Source organism: Mus musculus, chromosome 13, assembly GCF_000001635.26.
Source record: "Mus musculus strain C57BL/6J chromosome 13, GRCm38.p6 C57BL/6J".
NCBI lineage: Eukaryota > Metazoa > Chordata > Mammalia > Rodentia > Muridae > Mus > Mus musculus.
This window is the reverse complement of record NC_000079.6, coordinates 77,994,969-78,021,362: the sequence shown is the minus strand read 5'-3', so window position 1 is coordinate 78,021,362 and position 26,394 is coordinate 77,994,969. Positions and strand designations below refer to the sequence as shown.

The 26,394-nt window shown below is 39.0% G+C and overlaps 1 protein-coding gene across 12 annotated transcripts in view; it reads right to left on the bottom strand.

The window, feature by feature from the left end:
* Positions 1-26,394, bottom strand: part of Fam172a (family with sequence similarity 172, member A) — a 457,564-nt gene that overhangs the window by 144,878 nt on the left and 286,292 nt on the right. For all 12 annotated transcript variants that reach the window (XR_001780804.2, XR_003950473.1, NR_028109.1 and 9 more), the window contains 2 exons: positions 21,661-21,777; positions 14,891-14,975 (listed from right to left, as the gene is read on the bottom strand). Coding sequence is in view for 9 of the 12 variants with exons in the window: in XM_006517352.3 (XP_006517415.1) it covers positions 14,891-14,975; positions 21,661-21,777 (202 nt within the window). In the remaining 3 variants the exon portion in view is untranslated. The remainder of the gene's footprint in view (positions 1-14,890; positions 14,976-21,660; positions 21,778-26,394) is intronic.

The window sequence follows — 26,394 nt, the reverse complement described above, 5'->3', positions numbered from 1 at the left end:
GAAAGTCCCCTATAACCTCTCCTGGCCGCCCTGCTCCCCAACCCACCCACTTCTGCTTCCTGACCCTGGCATTCCCCTGTACTGAGGCATATGATCTTCTCAAGACCAAGGGCCTCTCCTCCCAGTGATGGCCGACTAGGCCATCTTCTGCTATATATGCAGCTAGAGACATGAGCTCTGGGGGTACTGATTAGTTCATATTGTTGTTCCTCCTATAGGATTGCAGACCCCTTCAGCTCCATGAGTACTTTCTCTAGCTCTTCCTTTGGGGCCCTGTGATCCATCAAATACATGACTGTGAGCATCCACTTCTGTATTTGCCAGGCACTGGCATAGCCTCCTAGGAGACAGCTATTATAGGGTCCTGTCAGCTGGCATATGCAATAGTGAGGCAGTCTCCAGATGGTCCTTCCATCTCAGCTCCAAACTTTCTCTCTGTAACTCCCTCCATGGGTATTTTGTTCCCCATTCCAAGGAGGAATGAAGTATTCACAATTTGGTCTTCCTTCTTCTTGAGTTTAATGTGTTTTGCAAACTGTATCTTGGGTATTCTAAGATTCTGGGTTACTATCCACTTATCAGTGAGTGCATATCATGTGAGTTCTTTGTGATTGGGTTACCTCACTCAGGATGATATCCTCCAGATACATCCATTTTCCTAAGAATTTCATAAATTTGCTGTTTTTAATAGCTGAGTAGTACTCCATTGTGTATTTCTGTATCCATTCCTCTGTTGAGGGACATCTGGTTTTTTTCCAGCTTCTCCCTATTATAAATAAGGCTGCTATGAACACATTGGAGCATGTGTCCTTATTACAAGTTGGAACATTTTCTGGATATATGCCCAGGAGAGGTATTGCTGGATCTCCCAGTAGTACTATGTCCAATTTTCTGAGGAATTGCCAGACTGATTTCCAGAGTGGTTGTACCAGCTTGCAATCCCACCAGAAATGGAGGAGTGTTCCTCTTTCATCGCATCCTGGCCAGCATCTGCTGTCACCTGAAATTTTCATCTTAGCCATTCTGGCTGGTGTGAGGTGGAATCACAGGGTTGTTTTGATTTGCATTTCCCTGATGATTAAGGATGTTGAACATTTTTTTTTTCAGGTGCTTCTCAGCCATTTGGTATTCCTCAGTTGAGAATTTTTCGATTAGCTCAGTACCCCATTTTTTTAAAAATAGGGTTATTTGGTTTTCTGGAGTCCAACTTCTTGAGTTCTTTATATATATTGAACATTAGCCCCCTATCGAATGTAGGATTTGTAAAGATCTTTCCCACTCTGTTGGTGGCCTTTTTGTCTTATTGATAGTATACTTTGCCTTACAGAAGCTTTGCAGTTTTTTTTTTTTTTTTTTTTTTTTTTTGGGAAAGGAAAGAGTTTATTTGGTTTATGCTTCCACACTACTGTTCATCATTAAAGGAAGTCAGGACAGGAACGAAAACAATGCAGAAGCTGATTCAGTGCCATGGAGGAATGCTGTTTACTGGCTTGCTCCCAGTGGCTTGCTCAGCCTGATTTTTTTATAGAACCTAGTACCACTTTCTCAGGGGTGGCCCCACCCACAATGTACTAGGCCTTCTTCTATTGATCACCGATTAAGAAAATGCCTTACAGACTTGCCTACACCCCAGTTTCATGAAGGCATTTTCTCAACTGATGCTCCCTCCTCTCCAGTGACTAAGCTTTGCAATTTTATGAGGCCCCATTTGTCGATTCTTGATCTTACAGCACAAGCCATTGCTGTTCTGTTCAGGAATTTTTCCCCTGTGCCCTTTTCTTCGAGGCTTTCCCCCACTTTCTCCTGTATAAGTTTCACTGTCTCTGGTTTTATGTTGAGAATATTGATCCACTTAGAATTGAGCTTTGTACAAGGAGATAAGAATGGATCAATTCACATTCTTCTACATGATAACCGCAAGTTGAGCTAGCACCATTGGTTGAAAATGCTGTCTTTTTTCCACTGGATGGTTTTAGCTCCCTTGTCAAAGATCAAGTGACCATAGGTGTGTGGGTTCATTTCTGGGTCTTCAATTCTATTCCACTGATCTACCTGCCTTGCTTTGTACTAATACCATGCAGTTTTTATCACAATTGCTCTGTAGTACAGCTTGAGGTCAGGCATGGTGATTCCACCAGAGGTCCTTTTATTGTTGAGAAGAGTTTTTGCTATCCTAGGTTTTTTGTTTTTCCAGATGAATTTGCAAGTTGCTCTTTCTAACTCTGTTAAGAATTGAGTTGGAATTTTGATGGGGATCACATTGAATCTGCAGATTGCTTTCAGCAAGATGGCCATTTTTACTATATTAATCCTGCCAATCCATAAGCATGGGAGATCTTTCCGTCTTCTGAGATCTTCTTTTGAGTCATGTCTAAATCAAACTGTCTATAGTGCATTCTTTGAGTTCCCAGCAGTCTGCTTTGCATACAATCTTTGCATACAGAAAATATAAACAGATAAAAACATCTTTTAAATGACTCTAAACTCTGGGAAATAATTCTTATTCTTTTTTTTTCCTTTTTTTTTGTTAGATATTTTCTTCATTTACATTTTAAATGCTATCCCGAAAGTGCCCTATACCCTCTCATGCCCTGATCCCAAACCCACCCATTCCGGCTTCCTGGCGCTGGCATTCCCCTGTACTGGGGCATATGATCTCTGGGAAACAATTCTATCAATCTAATTAGGGCTAGGAAAGTAAAAGCAAGATTTCTATCACCATTGTTGATTATCAGGACCTATTTAAATGTAAACTTTACATTTTGAATATTTATTCTATATGCACCTGGTGAAAAGTGCAAAGGGACGCAGCACAAGTGCATGGCACTGACACACTGTCAGCAGTCAGGGCATCAGTGGCAAGTTTGTTAACCTGTTAATTTCCATCTAGAACTTCATAGTTCACTTGTGTTACATTTCCTATAATTTAAATTCAAGAAGACATTGACCTGTTATGACTGTCAAAAGTGTAGATGAAGTGCAATGAAACCAACAAGCATAAGTTTGTTATTAGGATGATTTTGAAAGGAAGACAAAATATTAAGAAAAATCGACTGACTTTCAGGGACTGAAGGAGAGAAAGGGCTAGTAAGTAATGGGCAGGAAGAAAAAGAGTAAAAGAGACAGTGCCAGCATCAGATTAAAAGGAGACGTAGTGGCTGGAGAAATAAGGTAGAATATTTTAGAACACTCAAGTAAAGAGCTTAAAAATTGTCCTGGTAAAGGTGGTGATCAGGATGGAACCAGAATCAGGACAGAGGCAACCTAGAGCAGAAAGGAAATGTCAGATGTTTTGAATTCTCAAATAGCAAGAGAAGTAAGTATTTGCTCCAAAACTATGGTACTTGCTAGACAAAGAGACACCAAAAATGGTAAGCCGGGAAGCCATTTCTTTGGATGACTATAAATAGATGGATGAGAAGGTGGGGCTTGCTGCTTAGTGTATGGAAATTTAAAATGGGGAGATCAAAAATATCAGAGCTTGCTATCCTGCCAGAAAGCTTGCTCAAAGCAGTCTGAGTAGTGTCGTACAGGTTTTTGTCAAATAGGTTTGCATCCTTTTCTAACTTTTTCATGGACACCTTTCAGCTTTTCTCTTACTGCTTTCTTCCTGTGCTGATTTCCGAATGTGTTGGCCATCCACTGGCATAGAGGAGAAGATAGTACTGTTTGTGACCTCAACAAGCATAACCCAATCCTGTGAAAAACTTGATAGGAAGCAATATCATGACTACTGAGTACACTCTGCTCCTGTTATTCCCACAGAGCACTGGAAGGTCTAGTGGCAAAGGTCAAGCACTCATTGTGCTTCCACTGTGGTAAGAAAAGTTTAACACCATTTTGAAAGAATCCATGTTACTTAAAAAAATTAGGGTCACTGAAACTTGTGTTTATCAGAACTATTCCAAACAAGAACCTCACATACTTTTCATGGCTTATTACACACATGCCAGGCACTGTTTTCTTTCTTTCTTTCTTTCTTTCTTTCTTTCTTTCTTTCTTTCTTTCTTTCTTTCTTTCTTTCTTTCTTTCACCTTTTTTTTTATTGGGTATTTATTTCATTTATATTTCCAATGCTATCCCAAAAGTCCCACACTCGCTCCCCCACTGACTCCCCCCACCCCCACTCTCACTTCTTGGCCCTGTCCTTCCCCTGTACTGAGGCATATAAAGTTTGCATGTCTAATGGGTCTCTCTTTCCATTGATGGCCGACTAGGCCATTTTCTGATTCATATGCAGCTAGAGACACAAGCTCCAGGGGGGTACTGGTTAGTTCATTTTGTTGTTCCACCTATAGGATTCCTTTAGCTCCTTGGGTACTTTCTCTAGCTCCTCCATTGGGGGCCCTGTGATCCATCCAATAGCTGACTGTGAGCATTCACTTCTGTGTTTGCTAGGCCCCGGCTCAGTCTCACAAGAGACAGCTCTATCTGGGTCCTTTCAGCAAAATCTTGCTAGTGTATGCAATGGTGTCAGCGTTTGGAAGCTGATTATGGGATAGATCCCCGGATATGGCAGTCTCTAGATGGTCCATCCTTTCGTCACAGCTCCAAACTTTGTCTTTGTAACTCCTTCCATGGGTGCTATGTTCCCAATTCTAAGAAGGGGCAAAGTGTCCACACTTTGGTCTTCGTTCTTCTTGAGTTTCATGCGTTTAGCAAATTGTATCTTATATCTTGGGTATCCTAAGTTTCTGGGCTAATATCCACTTATCAGTGAGTACATATTGTGTGAGTTCCTATGTGATTGGGTTACCTCACTCAGGATGATGCCCTCCAGGTCCATCCATTTGGCCAGGCACTGTTTTAAGTGATCCACATGAATGACGTCACTTCACTCACAGCAGGACTCTACAGAACAATGCTAGCAATACTAGCATGGCCTCATTTCATACTCAGTGTGTAGGGGGTTAATAAAGACATATTTGAGTTGGTTGTGGTACTAAGACACCTATTACTAACACTAACAAGGTAGCAGGATTGTTCCTAGTTGGAGGTCAGACTGGGCTATGTACACATAGTGAGGCCCAATTCATCCTATGCTACAGAGTGAGATCCTTTCCCCTGACCCCTCCCACCCCACCTAAGTTTCAAAATACAAGCAGCACACAGTTGGAATGTATACCTAGAGTAAAAAGCAAGGCTTTTATGTTAGCTTGGAAGTAGGGTAAATACCCTCAGAAGACATACTAATTTCTTAATGTGGCAGAGTACTATTAAATATTAAGTATTTAATATTTCCATAGTATTTTATAAATGAAGAAATTTTGTGTTTGCTGGATGTGTGTGTGTGCATTGTTTTTGCCTACTCAGGCATACGGAGGTCAGAGGTCAATGTTGGCTGATTTCCTCAATTGCTTTCACTTTAGTTTTTGAGTCAGGGTCTCTCAATAGGACTAGGTTGGCTGGCAAGCAAGTGTCAAGAATCTGTTGGTCCCTTGTCCCCATTGCTAGGATTACAGACATACTACCATGCCCAGCTTCTGGATAATGGGGATCTAAGCACAGGGCTCTTGCTTGTTCAACAACCATTTTACCAACTGAGTTACTTCTCATGCACAAGAGACTGAAACTGTACAAGCCCACTAGACACAGTTAGCTATGCCATACGGTTCCCAAGTTTGTGTAAACTAGCCGCTGTCTGTTTCCCCACTTACCAGCACAGCAGGTTGAAGAGTGGGGGGAGATGTGTACAGCTGAAGGAGATATTAGCAGATACTTTGGACAGAAATACAAGTGCAAAGTGTCAAATACTCTTTCAATATCAGTTTTCACACATATAAACTTAAGTTTCTGATCAAACAATCTCTCAAAGTTTATAAATAGAAGTAATTTCCTTTTGGAAAAATGATATTTTAAGAAATGTGATGAACTAAAAACTAAAAATTATATTCCCTCTTTCAGCATGTTGATAAGAATCTTTGAATGTCTTGAGATTTTTATAAGTAGAAAATATTTGCACTATATCTAGTGACTAATATACACTTGGGATTTTCATTTTAGCATCAAGGATTTTTGACTTTAGATGTCTGAATCACTCCTACAAAGCGATGCTGTTTCTCTGGAAAAGCCTATTTTGAAAGTAATTTTCCCTGTGGACAGATCACTGTGGACTTGCTATGTGTCTCTTACCAGGCAGTGAAACAGGATGAGAAAACATATACTTGGGAAGAAACATATTTGTACTGTAGAAAACACAGCCACACAAACTGAGAGAACTAAAAAGGTAGGCAGAGGAAGACAGATATGTAGGCTAGGGGAAGAGGGTTCTAAGGCCTGGGAGGAACAAGGATTTCTAGGTAGGGAGACTGAAAGCCCGGGTCAATTTAAACTTTCTAACAATCATAACTAATTTTAAAGAATAAATAAATATTCATATATTCATGTCTTTCAGTTACTTATCCAAAAGTATCCTAAATATTCTTGTTTAAGCATATTTATTTATTTACACCGCAGACTCCACAGCCTCCCCTCCTGGTCCTGCCTCACAGAATCCCTCCTCCACTCCCTCTCCCCTTCACCTCTGAGAGGGCAACCCCTACCCCAGTCCCCCCATCTTCATAAATCAAGTCTGGAGGAAAACGAGGAGATTTTAGTAAAACGAAAGTTGCTACCTTTACTAAATACCAAATTCTGTGAAGGAAGTTTTTTCACAAATTATCTTAGAAAGTGGTAAACGAACAACAAATGTGGTGACTATTTAAAATTTAGTTTTAAAAAGTGATACTTCTGAAATAAGACTGCTTATATCCACTGTGATCAAAATCAGAGGATACAAACTCTGATCTAAAAAAGTAACAATCATACTTGGATAGGTCTCTTAAGATATTCTTTCCTTCAGTGATTTTCTCGGAGGTTCGGATTCTGGTTATTTGTAATGAATGAGTCACTGAAAACAGAATTCTAGGGGGTCAACTTGTAGAATATTCCTGCCTTACATTCACTTATAATTATAAGGTAGCACAAAACAATGAATAGGGAAATGGATGAGTAAAAGCCACAAGGCCAGTTCCACAGCAATAAACAACTGCCTGAAATGCTATTAGCTAATGAAAACATCACTTAGCAGATTAGACTCTTTCAATGGAAGGAGGAATGCTGAGAAGATTCAGCAGTGCACACAGTCAAAACTGACACAGTATTACACATGTGAATGCTTTGAATTTTAAGATGGTTACAAGATGCAGTATAGACTTTCAATTACTTAATTAATTAGAGATGTGTCTGAAAATATAACAGATAGCTTAGCTGCATGTTCTGTATGACACTACTTTCCAGAGGCAATTCCTGTTGATTTTTCATGCTATTTTTTTTTGAAAGGAAGCGATTATTTACTAACAAAAAAGAGATGAACTTCAGAGTGTCATCTCAAGAGGTATTTTCAGCAATAAAGTGAAGTGAATACTTGTATATATTCAGTCCAAACAATCAACATGGTCCATTTGAATGAAGAAAAGTTAGGGTTACAGTAGCAGGTTGTCTCCAATTCAAATTTACGTAGTAATTGCTGACATTCCACTTGGTGTTCATGTGGTTTGGCACTTAGATGCATTTTATCAACAGTCTCCTTCTACTTAAAGAATGGTTCATCCCAATGCAGCTCAGTTTTCAACTGCAATTTTTAGAGAACAAGATAGCCACGTAGTATTTTCCCTTTCCTCCTTTTTACACTGAATCATCAGCCTCTATAAGGTACTCTGAATAGACCGAAAGGATAGAGGAAAGCCTGTCCCAGTTATTACAGGGTCAAGGAACAGGGTGGACACAGGCTCTTGGAGGACCTGCTAATGGACATGGGACCTAGAATATAGCTTAAGGTCTTCCTGAAGAATACATAGGGAGCAGTGTCGTTAAGTAGACCCAGTTCTCTCCTGGGTGCCTAGTACAACATGTTCACAAGCATGCTGAGGGCCTGATCCTTCAGGCTACCCTGGAGGTGCATGAACTAGCACGGTCTTCTCTTCTCAGAATGTCACTGGCTCTGGGACCAGAGGTTAAGCTGCTTTAGGAACAGTAGGCCAAACTCTAATAACGCTGTGGTAAATGTGCCCTACTGTTGTCCTGAATTTCAGAAAAAGAAAGTGGTAAAGCATGACTTAGGGAAAAGTTCATATTTTTAAGGACTCAAAAGAAAAGACAATGTAGAGAATACTTGTCGTCTCTGAGCCTTAACATCTAGAAAAGAATGTCTGAGTTAGCAAGCACTCTGAAGCACCCTTGAAGTGGGAGGAAGGTTGGATTAGAAGGGATGCCCTAGGAGTGTCAGCCACCTCCTCAGCTAGGCCTTTCTGTTTGTCCATCCATCGTCTTTCTTCCACATACACACAGTTCACGCTTTCTTTTCCTACTTTATATTTTATCCTACCACTAAAGGAGGCTTATCTATCATTTAATTTTCAATCTTACATATTAGAATGGACATTCTGTGTGAGGCCTTTATAGTTCCAATGACACAGAGTTCCCAGCACTAGAGACAGTGTTGGGTGCATGGTGTAGACTGGCTGAATGATACACGTGGACGACATCAGTGTGCTGAGAGGGGCCTTGGAGAAGACCACATACCAGCATTTAGCCAACTACAACCCCAGGTAGACAAAGAATATCCTGTCAGTATTGGGCTAGCAAGAGCAAGCTTTGCCAGACTCAGAAGTCAGAAGACAGCAACACTTGATATTATAGTCTGTTTTCAAATATTTACAGCTTCCTGTCCTATTGCCCTGAGATAATGCTGTTCCATACACAGTAAAGAAAGTTTTGTTATTTTATTATTTTGAAACATACAACACAGTACCCAAGATAGTATCTCATTTCAACTTTACCTCTATATTATGTCTCTCCCAGACTTTATTGTATCCAGATTTCTATGTCCATGGAACACTTTTTATCCAACTATTCTTTTTCCTTTTTCAAACTTCTGTCTAAGAGTCTAGGTTCCATATGATATTTTATGAACCTACTAACTTAAGGGAACACAGGAAAATATCAATGAAATCATAGCTTTAAAAACTAAGAAAAACCTTCAAAGTTAAAAAGAAAGCTTACAAAGAATACATTGTATTTCATTATATTTTAATAATGTTTTCTTTCTGCTGTATTAAAATCACTTCTCCAGAGTCTACAGAACTTGCTCACATTCTTGTCTGAGAAGCAGTGGCTATAACTGACTGATTTGAATAGTATGAAACAATTAAAAGAGTAGGAAAGAGATCATCTGACACAGAACTAAGATTTCTTAAATACCCACTAGGTATTTCTACTGGAGCTTATTGCTACTTCTCCCTTTCCATATAAATCTGGGCATCATAGAGAAGTGTGGGTCCTCTCTGTTTAGCCTTCTATCCTCACATTCCCTTTGGCACCATTACAACTTCCATAACCAACCCCAAATACCTGCCTTTTCATCTGGCTGGCCGAGGTTGTGGCTTCTAGCTTCTTGTTCTTTTCTTTTAAAAAAGTATCATTTTTAAAGTGTGTGTATATGTGTGTATGAGTATGCATATATGTGTTTGTATGAGTGTGTGTGTGTGTAGATCTCTGGGAAGGAGAGCTACAGGCTGTTATGAGCTGCCAAATACAGGTGCTTTGGACTGCGTTAAGGTCCTCTGCTAGAGAAGTTCTTTACTTTTGAGATATTTATGAAGTATGGTAAAATGTCTTGACATAAGTATATTTTATTTAAACATGTTTACAACTGGTTTTGATCATTTTGCCTCCCCTTCCCCAAACTATTTCTCTTCTTTCTTGTTTCTTGTATGCATTTACTGGATACTTTTTGTTAACAAGTTAAATAAAGTGGGAAATCATTGATTTTGGAGGAAAAACTATTTCTCTTTTGTCAGTGCATATGAATGAGAGGAGTTAGGGATGCCAGCCCTAACACCAATTTGATACCATATGCAGCATTTAAGGAAAAACACATCTGACATCAGCAAGATAGAAGATTTATTTCCTTCCTTCTTTTCTTTTCTGGTCTTTCTTTCCCTCTCTTTTCCTTCCTTCCTTCCTTCCTTCCTTCCTTCCTTCCTTCCTTCCTTCCTTCCGTTCTTTCTTTCTTTCTTTCTTTCTTTCTTTCTTTCTTTCTTTCTTTCTTTCTTTCTTTCTTTCTTTCTTTCTCTTTTCTCTCTTCCTTCCTTCCTTCCTTCCTTCCTTCCTTCCTTCCTTCCTTCCTTCCTCCCTCCCTCCCTCCCTCTCTTTCTTCCTCCCTCCCTCCCTCCCTCCCTCCCTCCCTCCCTCCCTCCCTCCCTCCCTCCCTTTTCTCCCTCCCTCCCTTCTCTCTCTCCCTCCCTCCCTCCCTTCCTCCCTTCCACCCTTCCTCCCTTCCTCCTTCTCCTGCTTGCTTGCTTGCTTGTTTTAACTCCAAGGGGAAATACGGTTAAGGTAGGCTCTACTAACTGCTCTGTTTTCAGGTCCCAAATAGTACCCAGAACTCATTAAGTATTTATTATGTGAAGACTATATATATATGTGTACTGCTCAGACTATATAAAATCCCTCCATGCCCACCCCTGAACAAGACTATTGCTATGATGTACAGGCTGTCTAGCCTATTCAAGAGCTTGCTTTGCAGCCCAGCCTGCCCATGAATTTGTGATTTTCCTGTTGCCGCATCTGGCAAGAAATATTTTGAATTTTTCTGGACTCAATCCCTTAAGAAGTTACTACAGAGGAGCAAGTTCTTCTTTAAGGGAGGGGAAAATGGTCAAAAAATAGGTGAATACTTTGACAGTTGGTCTAACTGGGGAGTTGGAGTGAGGAGTGGAGCAAAGGTAGAAACAGATGATCTTCAATGAGTACTTAAATGTCTTTCTAGAAAGGGTTTCCCTGCTGGGTCACAATATTAGAAAGTGAGCCTCATAAAGCTTTATTACTTACTTAAGTAAGTGCATTGTGGTGTTGCTACACAGGGTACAGTGACTCCCAGAGTCAAAGTTTCATTCTGCAGCATTAACTACCACTTTCTGAGTAATACGTCATCCCCTAGACAGTACTCATTTATCATCTCAGTCCTGTGGGTCAGACATCTTAACATGGCTTAGCTGAGTCATCTTGGTGGCATCTCTCACAAGGCTACAGTCAAGCTGGGGCTGCAGTTCACTCATGGCTCAACTTGTGGAGCATCCTCTTTCAAGGATGTTTCATGGGGCTGTTGGAAGACCTCAAGTTCTCATTAGCTTTTATCCAGAGACACCCCTGTTCCTCACCATGCCCGTTTCTCCAAAGAGCAGCTTGTAGCACAGCAGCTAGTTTTCATCAGAAGGACCAGTGATAGACGAGGTGGAGCCTGAGGTCTGCCAGCACTCCATGGCCTTACCATGTTCCCTATTGTCCCTCAACAGCAAGCTTGATAAAACAGTGGAAATACCTTCTAAAAATTAACTTATGATGCCTGCTGAGAGGCAGAACCCAGTGGAGCTGAAACAGTGTCCTCTAGACGAGTGTTTAGTAGACAGAGCTATTTACTATTGATGTGTGAGTGAGGGATAGAAGAGTGACTAACCTCTCTGTTACCCCTAATGATCTATTAATAAAACTGCTGTTTCCCACTCTTCTGGTGGTGACTCCAGTTTCTTCTGGTCTAAAGTCTTGGTTCTACAAAAAGGAATAGTGTGTTGGTTTTATAATAAGGATTCCATAGAAAATTGAAACCACTATCTTTCTACTTTAATTACCTGATATTTCTGAGATTACAGGAAATAGTTGTTGTTATGCTACTATGTGGATGACATATCCTTATTTCTATGTGAAAACAGAGTTGCTCCTATATGATAGGTAAAGAAGAATTTATCTGTTTGGTGGTCTGAATGAGAATGGTTCCCATGGGCTCATATATCTGAACAGTTGATTCTCAGTTGGTAGAACTGTTTGGGAAGGATTAGGGGGTATGGCCTTGTTGGAGGATGTGTGTCACTATGTTTTCAAAACTTTGAGGTTTCAAAAGACTTGCACCTTCCCCTTCTTTCTGCCTCTCTCTACCTTCTAGCCTCCTACTTGAGTATCAAGATGTAAGACCTAAGCTGTTCCTGCCACCATGACTCTGCTCCACCATCATGGGCTCTAACCCTCTGTAACTGAAAATCCTAAATAAACAATTTCTTGTGTTAGTGGCCTTGGTCATAGAGTTTCATCAGAGCAATAGGCAAATAAGTAAGACAATCAGCAATCCCGAAATTCTCTAGGCTGTTATTACTTCCTGCAATTATATTCAATAGGGGATTATAAAACTCTAATTTAGGCAGGAGACCTTCCAGGAACAAAGGGGTACATCATTGAACTAGGGAAGAATACTAAGCAGCTGAAAGCCTACAGGTACTGAATACATAGAAGATGGTTGTAAACACCAGCTATAATTACATGAACAGTTTCAAAGACTCAAAAAGATAGTAATATTTTTTCTTTATTTTGGTATGGATATACATTATATATATATGTATATATATATATATACACACACACACACACACACACACACACACACACAGAGACACACAGACACACAGACACACACACACACACACACACACACACACACACACACACACACGACCCAGGCTGGCCTGGAGCTCACTTTCTTACTCAAGGACTAATCTAGACTGTCCTTGAACTTGTAATCCTCCTATCTAAGTCAAGTATAAGGGTTACAGATATGAACCATCTGCTAGGTCAAACGATATATTAAGGAGATGAAAATGAGTGTAAAACTGTAAATTTGTCTAGGCTGAATGATAGCTTACAATTTGTTTCTATGGTTCTCATTAAGAAGGCATACAAGGGAGTGTGTGTGTGTGTGTGTGTGTGTGTGTGTTTGGGGGTGGGGTAAGTCATGGACCCATACACTACAGAGCAGCAGCCATTCCTAGCATACAACATCTGGACATATCTTGTAGTGGGAGGCAGTAGCTAGGAGCTTCTGTTCTTACTTGCTCTGTTTTTCCTTTAGCACCTCTGCCCATGGGAGCAAGTATGTGTGTACTTAAGTCCATAACAAGGGACATGGAATTCCACAGGACATGTGTACCACAGACAACCCAAGCAAGATTCACTGAAATGAATCCATCTTTGTGGAAGCTAGCTTTTATGAGTTCTAGCCCATTTTTGTTCTTTTCCACTTTATATCAAACTTCGGTAAGTATCTGTTCTAGGTCCTAAAGTCACAGCATCAAATGCAAATTTTTGTCCTTGAAAAGCCTGTTTAACTAGCTCTAGTCAAATATCAGTAAAGAAAAAAGATCTGTCATCTATACAGATAAAATAATGTCTTAATTCTTTCTGTATCCTAGACTTTTGAACTCATCTGCTCACTACAACTTATTGATAACCCCAAATCAACATTTATGCTACATTTGTAGTCATTACATACATACACCGAGTTACTAAAGTTTGCATCATCATTCATATGTTTCAACAAGGTCCTGGTTTATCTTCTTGTTTCAGTTTTAATACTGTAAACAAGTGGCTTTTCATGGACTGTTTAGTATCATGTTTTTCACATTTTTGTGTTTTGATTTCACATTTCAAATGATACCCTGAATATGGTGTTATGGGAATGTCAAATTGATATTCTTTCATCCAAGGCAGCTGTGATATTCTTATATGCAAGATAGCTGTGACACATGCTATGAAGAAATGTATGTGTAAGCCATGTACAGGCATGAATTACTGTGCTGTTGGGCATGGATTTGAACAACACACGTGATAGGATGTAAATTTAAGTAGAATCTCATATAAAACAAGGAATTTGTTTTGATTATTGGTTGATAAAAAAATATGGCCAGTGGCTCTCAGGAAACTAACTCTGCATTTCTCCATCGGTACTGAGACAGCATTTGCCAGCTTTGAGATTTCTTAGCATATAGCTACCACGAGCAACCAAGCAGGTTGTAAAAAGTACATATACAAATGTATCATAGCATAGATACCCCTTGGTAGTTCTATTTCTCTGATTAGACCTTGACTGACAAACAAAAAGTTTAGTTGTAATAACAGTGAATTTCAGTTAATGTGTTAATGAGAGTGATATTTAACTATCAGCAGTTATCACCTACAATTTGAACCAGTCACCAAATGGTTTCCATCAAATAATAAACACATTTACTTGGTGATTAGCTGTCATCTATGACTGAGACATGGAATAGTCTCTGTTCCAAATTCCTGTTTCTTTTCTAGCATTCATAGCCATAGCAAGTCAGCTGCTGTCACTAGTTATCACTACTGCTCACTCTCTGTTATCATAGAGAATTATTGGGAGCTGTAAAAGCCAAACTAAAAAAGCAATGACAAATATAATGTCACTTTCTACCTAGATACTCAGATACAAAAGAAATGAACACTGTCCTACCATGTCCCAGAGTCCAGCTGCTTCTGGAAGCATTACTGCCTTTCTTCTTTCAACGGGCAGAACATGCTTGCCTTTACTATTTCTGAATGTCTTTAGAACCATTTTGGCTCTCTTCCTTCCAATGCTGTTTCTTTTGCCTAGGATGCCACCTTGCATAACTTCCTACATCCAAATCCAATAAGGATTCACACACAAGGTCCACTTAAAAATCTTCGCATGAAAATACATTATCTCTAGATCATATGCCTAACTGACATTATGGGATTGGTACTCAGAGACAAACATTTTTCTGAAATTCTACATGGCTACTGAGTTCTTGTCTTTTAGCACAGTTTCATCTCCCTAAGCTCCAAGAGAAACTCTCTATATTATTCTTGGCATGTTTGTTGATAAGCATTTTAAGCTATTTAACTAAGTTTTGCTATTGTTTTAGACTTATGGAATATATTATAAACAGTTTGAGATAGAGCAATAATGTATTTAATTCACAAAACAGAATTCTACACTTCACCAGTATGACTTTTATGTATACTCCCCTTTTCATCAAACATATACCTGCAGACACTCTGGGACAGTCAGGCAGCATGGATTCCACCGATGTATCTAATGGTTCTGAGCTGGAGACCCAGTTACAACAGTTCTGCAATGTAACAGACACAATGCTGATTACATATAATTAAAGGGAAAGCTACATTTCTAGGTTGAAGAGGTAAATTTGTCCTATAAAATAAATCAGTGGCATATTTATATTTTATACATTTTAAATTGTTTTACTTATTTAAACAGTCAGTAATTATTAATGATTATAGAAAACTTTACCTTTTATAATTCAGCAAATAATCCATGTTGATGCTAAGACACATAAACAGTAAACTATGGTGCAATATATTTCTAAGAAAAGTTAGATGTAAAGGCTTCAACTCTGGCCTGTAATTCCTTTCAATGTTTACTCTGACCCACTTCAATGAAAACTATATCAAAATTATATACAAATACAACCTGATGAACTGTAGCTGTATCTGAGGACACAAAACTTCAACATTAATATTCAGTCTTGCAGGTGATGGTGACTGGCAAGTCACATAAATGAAATAACATTCTAGTTCTTTCATACACTTAAATATATACTTAATACTAGTTTAAAGATGTGATTATATAGTTTTAGAAATATTCCCAACACCAACACACACACACACACACACACACACACACACACACACACACACACACACAAAGAATTTCCATAGACAGAGTTTATTTTAAAAGAAATTCTTCCATCAATCATGTCAGAAAAATCTGTGACTGCTATTCTGGTAAACAGTATGTCTTGTGCATTTTCGATGCTTGCTGCCCTGGCTGTGCACCATGGAATCTGTTCTCACTAAGGAAGGGTCCTTGACTGGTAGATCAAGTGTCTTATTGTATTTCCTTAATTCATTCTGTCTGGAAGAAGATGTCAGCTGTGCTGCAGTGAGGAGAGAATTTCAAAGGCCCCAGTCCCCACCAATAAAGGCCGAGGAATGGCTTTTGAATAGATTTGTCAAGGCAACCCTACTGTTCTGGGACCAGAGAGAGCAGCGATAATATAAAGGAAGGGTTGCTGTATGAGATTAGAAAGTGAGGCTCACAAAGCATGGCAGATTTTTGTAAGAAACAGTGGATCAATGAAGCTATTGAACTGTGTTGGAAAAAACCATGAAAACAAACACATCTAGTAATGTTCTTAAATGCTTTCACACTTTTTATATTTAAAACAGATAAAAATTAGTATTTTTCATGTGTGACAAAAGCTTGATAGTTTGGAATGGATATATATTCTATAATGTGCACTCCTAATCTTAATTAGCAGCTGAAAGTAAAATTAGACAATATAAGAGGAATATGAATTATAAAAGAAATAGGGATTTAGAAGATATTTCATACATTTGAAATAAGTACAATTAATATTACCATTGATAGAAGACCACTTCAGAGAATTCTAGATAATGCAGAAGATTAGCACACAATTAGCCAGCTTTTATATACAATGTGACACTCGCTTGTAAGAAATAAGTATTCTCCAAAGCAGTGTCAAGATATGTAAATGGATGATTTGTTTTATCATTCATCACAGCCCCTAATAAATTAAAAAATCATGACTTCTATAGGTACTAAAAATAGGCTTCCTATGATACAGGGAGATAGCTTCAGTGAAGAATGACTTTCTCTTTCTCTCCCCCACGTTTAAACAATTCAGTCTTTTCAATGACAGCAATTAGCACTACCAACAGACAGGCAGCGATTAGGTCTATATTTTAATTATTATTCATCTTACTAGTGCCTCCAAATCTGATGAAAGTTGGCTATTACCCAGGTGATATGTCAGTCTTAATACGGATCACCTACATCTCACACATGTAAAACTATGTCTTACAGAATTTTCTAGTATTAATAAAAGTGATGGCACATTATAATCTGTAAGCAATTAATCATTTTTCTAACTCATCTTGACTTATAAAGATGAGCCAAATGAACCTTATGTCCATTAAAAAAAAAAAAAGATCACCTTTGGTTCAGAGACTAAAAGGAAAATAAAGGGTACCATTTTATGATTCTGAAATTTTAGTTCTTTTAGGACATGCTGAATCCTTTGATCTCACATGCAAAAAAAAAAAAAATCAGGGACAAGTGAAGCAGCACATAGTTAATGTGACGATGTCAAACACCTCCTGCAATCCCTGTTTATGACTGGAAAGAAAAGAAACCTAGCCTGAAGGGTGGGGAGGGGCAGGCAGGGAGGGGCAGGCAGAATGTCCATGCTCTCTCATGGGGCACTGTAGTTCCACTGGGAAGGGTACAGAGAAAGCAGGTACAAGGTAAAATGTTTGCTATTGAAAGAAGTGAAATTAAGTGGCATAAACCTTGCAATACGAAAATAAAGACATATAGAACTTTCTCATGTATTTAATCTGTGTTAAACCTTACCTTCTCACACGTACTTCCCTGAGATGTGTTTCTATGGTTTAAAAACCAAATTTGATTCAAATTGTTCTAATGCTTTTTTCCCCTCTCCTTATTTCCCCGATTATCCTCTTAATTCCAGTTCTTCACAGGGGATAGGGGTATCTCGGGTGGCTACACATTCGGAAACCTAGCTGACCTTCAGCCCTAGTGACATGTTGTCAGCAGTGTCCTGAATCTCAGTCTTTGATGTAGAGTGGCCAAGACGGTAAGTTACAGCACAGATCCAGCAGTTCTTCCAGGAGACGCTGGTCCAGCACTCGCTTGTCTCATTAAGCAAACGTGAAGAAAGCAGAGCCAGAGGATTGGAATGGATCACTTACCTCACATATCTTCATGTCCAAAAGGGAAAAAAAATGTTTACTAAAGTTTCAGTGACAGGCCCAAAGTGGGATCCAGCTCAAGGGGAGGTCCCAAGGCCTGATATTGTTATTGAGGCTATGGAAGGCTCACAAAAAGGGACCTATCATGACTGCCCCCCAAAAGACCCAACAAGCAGCTGAAAGAGTCAGAGGCAGATATTTGAACCCAACCAAGGACAGAAGCAGCTGACCCCTGTGGTTGAATTAGGGAAAGACTGAAAGAAGCTGAGGAGAGGGCGATTCTGTAGGAGGACCAGCAGTCTCAATTAATCTGAACCCTTGCGATCTCTCAAACGCTGGACCACCAAACAGACAGCAGACACCAGCTGATGTGAGGCCCCCAACACACAGTAGACGGCTGCTGGGTCTGGGTTCATTCAGAGATGATGCACCTAACCCTCAAGAGACTGGAGGCCCCAGGGAACTTAGAGGTCATGTGGGGGTGGGGGGAGGAGGTATGGGATGAGGAACAGTTGGAGGGTGGATTGGGGTGGGTGGGACAAAATATGGTCTGTAAAAAATAAAGAAAAAATAAAGAGTTCCAATGTGAAAGGCTCCTTATGCTGTGACTATGATCTTGTAGTTTTGTGCTTGAGAATTTCTCTTTGTAAAACCCATAGTTTGGGGACATAGGGGACATAGTCACAGGAACAAGAAGTGCCTAATGGCCACAGTGAAGAGTGACATGCTTTGTCTTGTGCCTAGGGTAGACATGAAAATAATTTTTGTTTTTATCTTACTTAATTTTCAGTTTATTGAGTGTACATGCGTGTGTGTGTGTGTGTGTGTGTGTGTGTGTGTGTGTGTGTGTAAGTCAATCACACTGGGCATGTGAGGGCTTTCAAGAGTGGATTCTTTTCTTCTGTTATGGAATCTACTGGTTGAAGTCAGGATGTCATGTGCAGTAAGCGTTTTTATCCCCACTGAGCCATCTTGTCATGAAATACAATTTTACCTTAAAAATTTTAATTTGAGGCTGGAGAAATGGCTCAGCAGTTCAGAGCACTGACGGCTCTTCCAGAAGTCCTGACTTCAATTTCCAGTAACCACATGGTGGCTTACAACCATCTGTAATAAAATTCAATGCCCTCTTCTGGTCCGTCTGAAGACAGCTACAGTGTACTCATATACATTCATTCATTCATTCAATCAATCAATCAATCAATCAATCAATCTTTTTTATAAAAACCTTTAGTGTATGCCATATGAGTGCAGGTTCCCACAGAGGCCAGAAGAAGGGACCAGATCCATTGGATGGAGCTGGAATTATAGCTAGTTGTGAGTTTCTCTTATTGGTTGAGTCATCTCTCTATCCCAATAAAAATGGGCAAGGGGAAAGGAAGAGGAAAGAGGAAAGAGGAAAGAGGAAAGAGGAAAGAGGAAAGAGGAAAGAGAGAGAGAGAGAGACAGACAGACAGACAGACAGATAGAGACAGAGAGAGAGAGAGACAGAGAGACAGAGACAGGCAGAGTAATCAACATATATTCTATGAAATTCTAAAACAATTAGTAAAGTATTATTAAGAAGAATGTAAAGTTTGGTATATCGAAGAGAAAAAGAAGATCATTTTGTGCAAGGTTTTAGAGAAGCTTCCTTTATTGCTTGATTCTAGGTTTTACTCACATTTATTAATTACCCTCACATAAGTTGTAAATAATTAAGGCCTTAAGGGCTAATTTTTGATGGAGTTTTTGCTCCTCAGACATGAACAGGCCATGTCTCTAGGGCCTATACTAAGGGTCAAAGGGTATCAAAGAGGGTGCTACAGACTTCACGTCAGGGCTATGGCCGAGGTGTGCCACACATTAAGCATGGACTGTACTGGGACATGGTATGACAAGAGCCCTTTAGCAGAGGGCAGGTTTCCTTTCAGGGACTATTAATGTAGTCCTCCTTAAGCCTTCTCTATGAGAAAATGTTATTTTATAATTATTTACTGTACACATTTAATTCTTAGTCTATTCTGTTTGCTAAATTGATAGGCTTGAAATATTTAAGGGGTTTCCGGTAAAAATGTTTAATACAAACAACTTTATCACATTAAATTGTTGCTTATGAAATAAAACCATGGCATTACCAGTCTTTAATATAATAAGAATGACTAAGCAATTGCTGGCACTGTTTAATTCCAAATTCAGGCCACTATTTGGTACAATAAGGAAGCTAATCAACAGGATATGAACACAGAAGTACTGTTTTCTGTAGCGGGACTGTTTATAGATTATTCCAGCTCACAAAATGTCTTTATTAGGAGGGAGGATACTTCCAAATATTTTAACTTTTTTGTAGGTTTATGTGAGTGCATCTGTGTGTGCACAGGTGTGTGTATGTCTGCATATGTGCATGCATGTGCTTATTTGTCACTTAGATTGATGTTCATAAAGAACGTCTATAATAGAAAAAGAATGCCCAGGAGTAAGTACCATAATTGAGTGATTACTGACTTATATGATCATTGCTGATATTCTACCATGTGGCTCATGTCAAATTCTTATGGTCTCAGGAAGGTAATGTAAATAGAAAGGACTTTCTTTTTTTTTTTTTTCTTTCCATTTTTTATTAGGTATTTAGCTCATTTACATTTCCAATGCTATACCAAAAGTCCCCCCCATACCCACCCACCCCCACTCCCCTACCCGCCCACTCCCCCTTTTTGGCCCTGGCGTTCCCCTGTTCTGGGGCATATAAAGTTTGTGTGTCCAATGGGCCTCTCTTTCCAGTGATGGCCGACTAGGTCATCTTTTGATACATATGCAGCTAGAGTCAAGAGCTCCGGGGTACTGGTTAGTTCATAATGTTGATCCACCTATAGGGTTGCAGATCCCTTTAGCTCCTTGGGTACTTTCTCTAGCTCCTCCATTGGGAGCCCTGTGATCCGTCCATTAGCTGACTGTGGGCATCCACTTCTGTGTTTGCTAGGCCCCGGCATAGTCTCACAAGAGACAGCTACATCTGGGTCCTTTCGATAAAATCTTGCTAGTGTATGCAATGGTGTCAGCGTTTGGATGCTGATTATGGGGTGGATCCCTGGATAAGGCAGTCTCTACATGGTCCACCCTTTAATCTCAGCTCCAAACTTTGTCTCTGTAACTCCTTCCAAGGGTGTTTTGTTCCCACTTCTAAGGAGGGGCATAGTGTCTACACTTCAGTCTTCATTTTTCTTGAGTTTCATGTGTTTAGGAAATTGTATCTTATATCTTGGGTATCCTAGGTTTTGGGCTAATATCCACTTATCAGTGAGTACATATTGTGTGAGTTCCTTTGTGAATGTGTTACCTCACTCAGGATGATGCCCTCCAGGTCCATCCATTTGGCTAGGAATTTCATAAATTCATAGAAAGGACTTTCAACTGGATGTCTGTAATAGGATCAATGGGCTGAATAATGGACTGAAGAAAAAGACATGGGCCATGTTGAGGAGTAGATCCTGGTTAGTTTTCAGAGTCACCAGGGACATGCAATAAACAGCTTGCCCAGATGGAGGTGGGGCAATGGCCAGCTCAAACATCTGTAAGAGCAAGTCAGCTTTTTACCACTTCCAGCCCTATGGCAGTACTTAGCCAATCACTGTCATAGTGGCATATCCTATCATATTTCCAGAAAAAAAGAGACAAGACTGAGTGTACATTAAACTTCTTTCTTGTAATTATGCAGCTGCAAAAACAAATAGCTAGAAAAATTGAACATTAGGGAATATAAATTGTAATATCAAGACCTTATCACCTAAAATTCTAATGCATAGTGTATACATGCATAATATTCTATTCAGTAATGGAGGAAAGGATGCAAGTATTGTTCTTCAGAAGAAGGTTTCTATTATTATTTTAACTGTATCTAGACTTTTCATTCTGAGTGTTCTGTCTCTAGAGAATGCAGGATGGGCAGCAATATAAGTTGCTGGGGTCTCCAAATACAAAGGCTCATTCCCATTCATCTCAGCACCAAACCAAGCCATGCCTCACCTCTCTCATCCATTCTCGGATGGTTTTGCCAGCTTCTTGATGCCACACATTGTGAACAGAGTCTGTCAATGCCACAGCAGTCACCTTACTTTTTACATCTGCTTCTCGTTGAATCATCTGTTTAAAAAAAGAACAAAATAAGCCATTGACTCTAATTTTTCTTCCCAATAAAGCCTGCTTAGTCATAGGCAATACTATATTAGAAATGAAAAAAAAAAACATGCATCTTTGGCTCCAAGTTACTCCTTTCTATTTGAATACATATCCTATTCCTGTACATGGATATGAAAAGGCCAACATTTTCTTTCAAAAAGCTAATACTACTTAAGTCCTGGAACGACACAGCTCTATTATTTTCCATGTGGCTTGACAATTCAAGGATTAAAGGGATCACAGGGGAATCCCTGAGGGTTTCTTTTATAAATTTCTTCCATCACTTCCCATTTCAGTGCTTCAGAGAAGTTAGCACCTGGGGCTCACTGTTAGCTACTCGGGACTGTCTTCTACTAATTTTCAGGTGGTGGCACACTGGTGAAAAAAAGCATCTTGCTTTAGTTCTCCAATTTAACTAGCCTGCTCTTTACCATGGCTACGCAATTCCTCGATGATTTAGACACACACACACACACACACACACACACACACACACACACTCTCATTCACTCTACAGATACTATTTTGATCTCTGATACATTTCTTTATGTTGGCAAATTATTACACTTTAACTGCTCTCTATACAATGTTATGTCTATAAAATTTACTATCTTCTGAAAAGATACTTTCTCAGTGGCTAGCCAGATAAGGAAATGGAAAAGTAAAAATTGTAGTATCAAAAGAAGCAAAAGCTATTTCAATCTGTGAATACTGGACACCCTGATGTGGCATATTAATATATAAAATATAACAAAAAAATTAAAGCCCATGTTCTGTCATAATGCTGTACTTCTTTCCACCAATGACCCTATACTGAAGAAAAAGGGCACTTTCTCTTCTCTACCATTTGTGTTTAATTTCAATGAATTGTCCATCAGAAACATAATAGTGCACTTAACAAAGGGGATAGCGGCAAATGGTGGAGAGCTCATGCAGAGACACCGTAAGTCACATGTCTAGACAGATGATACTTGTCATACTCTGAACTAAGTATCTCAAAATCAATTCTTCTCTCAGATTAAACTCTGCATTTTCATGTCTATTAATGAGTACTACATAAAAGCATTCAACTCACTGCTAATGTTGCCTTGGAAGCATTTTTGCACCTATAACTTTGTATTTTGGTGAACTTGTATTTTCTGCTCATATAATAATGAGCTACTACAATTGATATTGATATGCAGTACCAAAGACTTACATAAAAACACCCTCCCCTGCTCTAGCAATGTCTATAACCTCTAAGGCATATAACAGTCCAGTTAAATGTTTCATACTAATGGGTATCTATTTTCTTTAACTTTAAAAAAAAATTCTAATTGGGCCACTATTGACACTAGAATATTAAACAATACATTAACATCATCTAATTTTTAAAAATCCCACAAGAGTAAATCCATCTGGCTAAGGAAGAAATTTCATGCCCTTGCTCTCATTTCCTTAACATGCAAACATACAGAGGGTCATACAGTTGATAAAGTTACAATTGAAGAACAACATTTTCGGGTAATCTAAAAACTTCTGGCTCTGGGTTTTATTATGGCTGTTTCTAACATATGCAAATTTACTTAGTTATCTGAAGACATTAAATCGTGATAGCCATTTTTGAAATAAAATTAAGAGACGAACAGGCAACAGACTTGGTGCAAACACTAACTGTCTGGGGATTAAGATTCTAGGAGCAGGAATGACACGGAACTGCTAGATGAATGACCTGGGACCATCTAGCTGACAGAAACTTTACACACTTGATGTGTCTTGTACAACTGTTCTTCACATCATATTCTAGTCCACTATGATACAGCCAAATAGTGCTATAAAACTTTGCGGTTTAAAAATCAATTTGATAGTTCATATTTAGAAGTCTAGAATAGCCAAATTCCCAAAGAACTTAACGAGCAATTTGTGAAACTTAAAGATTCATCTGTGATGAACCCCGCGTCAAAGAATCGCAAATGTTTGATCCTTAGATGGCAGTGAATCAATAAAAAGAATCGTTATAAGTCAATTTACTTATGTTTCAAAAACTTCAGCACTGGTGGGACCTCGTGTGGCTGTCATCTTTTGCAAAGCCACTGTTCAATGTGTTGCTGGCCTGCTGTAGTCTTTCTCCTTTCCCTCTTTACTTCCACAATGCTGTGTGGTTACTGCAAAGACACTGGGAAGTCCAAGTGGAAACTACTACCTAGGAACCTAGATCAGGAATGTTTAAGAAGCAGATTTTAGATAGAATAGAGTGAGGCAAGAAATGGGTGTAGTAGAGAGGCAGGAAAACAAGTTATAGGGTGTCATTTATAACATAGCAGTGAGCTGGGATTCTAGAAATCTGAAAAGGAAAAAGACATACCATTGAAGTTCTACATGCCAATCTAAGATGGACATAATGGTATTTAATTAAATCCATTCATGTAAACACTAAAAAATTATGTTCATATTACTTAGGAGTACTCTTTTAGGCAATGATCCATAGCTTTCATGAGTATCTCAATAGGACCCTTAATCTCTAAGAAACAATCTCAATGTTTAACATATTCTTGATGAACTATGGGTATTTATCCATCTAAGCAATTCCTTTGGACAATCACACCTAAGATCAATTTAATATCTATAACAGTCTTTTAGAAAGAAACAATGATATCTCATTTCAGTTCAGAACAACTTCAGAATAGTTCAACAGAAGTGATAAAGAGTTTAATATCTCATAGAGTTAACATCCTAATGATCCATGGCTTAAAATGCTATGTTCTGTCATGTCCTTACACAGCTCTAAGCATTAACCTAGTAGGGTGTTAAGGAACAAAGAAATGACAAATATATGGCCATTGAACAGTTAAGGCAAGAAGGCAAGTTTAGCTAATCTTGGAATTAAGTCTCTGGAGGACAGCAGTCTTCAGACTATAAATGTCTGGGGAAAAAAGCTACAGTGGATACTTTGTGCTCACAATGTCCACATTTGCTCCAAGACTATATGAAGGTTTTTGCCACCACTCTATGCCTCACCATGGGGGAGGGCTTTACTGATCTCTAATGAGTCTCAGGCTTTGGTCCTTGACATGGATGGCTCACGTCAACAATGCACATCCATCCAGGAGTTCACACACTTGGGGGTTCCTCTGCTCCCTACAAAAAATGGCAAAGTTACAGTTGATATTTATATGTAAAAACTAGTCAATACGTTTTAAAACAAATAATGTATTCATTAGTACAGGATATTGATTCATTTCCCATTTATTCATAACTACTATTGCAGTTTATGTTAAACATGCTATTTTCCATATTTGGGATGAGGAAACATCCCTAGACCTGTTAGGAAAATGGTCATAGGTCTCAGAGATATGAAGTCAGGACAACTGTGGCCTGACAGTAGATGTGTGTTGTTGCATATATGTGTGTATGTATATACCATACAAACATAAACTCACACACAATATACACATATATATCACAGTGGGTACTTCTCAGCAATATGATACACACACACACACACACACACACCACAATGGATGCTTCTCAGCAATATATGATATTCTTGTTATAAAAGCATATCTAATTAACTCTCCAATAGTATTAGGAGTTTAAAGAATAATTAAGAAGTGACTCAAGTGCAAATCAGAAAGGAATGTTGAAAACGACAAAGACAAATAAAAACACGCTAAGACATAAGACAGGAACCAGTTAGGATCCAAAACTCATAACTGAGTGTTATAAAATTTATTTATATTTCTGAACTCAATAATTATATTAAAAGGATATTATTTTATGAATTAAATTGATTTTAGTGTACATGGTATTCTATCAGACCACTTTACTTTCCTCTTCTTAATTCTACCCAGGTATCCAGTCATATTTCTTTCAACTTAGGTTCAGTGTAAAGTAATCTGCATTAGCTTCACTATTTTGCATATTCCTAGTCTAACAACTGTTTAATCAACTTAACTAATAACAGGTACGTTGAACAGATCAAAAGCATATGCCATCTGTATTTGGGCTCATATTATTCCCAATTTTGATGGGGCCGAAATGAAGTGGGAGCCCACTTACTCCTGCTTTTTCTTCCAAGGTAAGTTTAAAACTTTAAGCAATGGCGGGTCAGGCTGACCTTGTCAGGGCATAAGATCCTCTGGCATCTTGGGCCCTGGGTCAGCAATGACTTCCCTTGCTTCTCTTTCACATAAGGTCTGAGCCTTTTGCAGGGCTGCTGTCTTCTTCCAGGATCACTGGCCTTTTCTGACACCTAATTTACTTTATATGCTCTTCCCACAGCCCTTATTGACATATCTGATACTCTTCTCATAAGTCCCTGGACACATCTACAGGTTTCATGCCGTCCTAGAGGTTCAGTTTCCCTTCAGTACTTAGAAACTTAGAGTCCTCCCAAGATTTAATTCTCCTGGAACTTTACAATGAGTTTTTTTTTCCCCTCCCAGAAAATAAACCTCAAACACTGTGACATGGCCATTGTGTTCGTGGGATCACTGAAGCTGTGGTTTTCTACAAGACTAGACCCAGCAACATTTCATCAATGGATAGGGGAGAGTTTCTCCCCAAGAGATTCCTGGCAGTTTAGAGTTGCTGGGGAAGGGG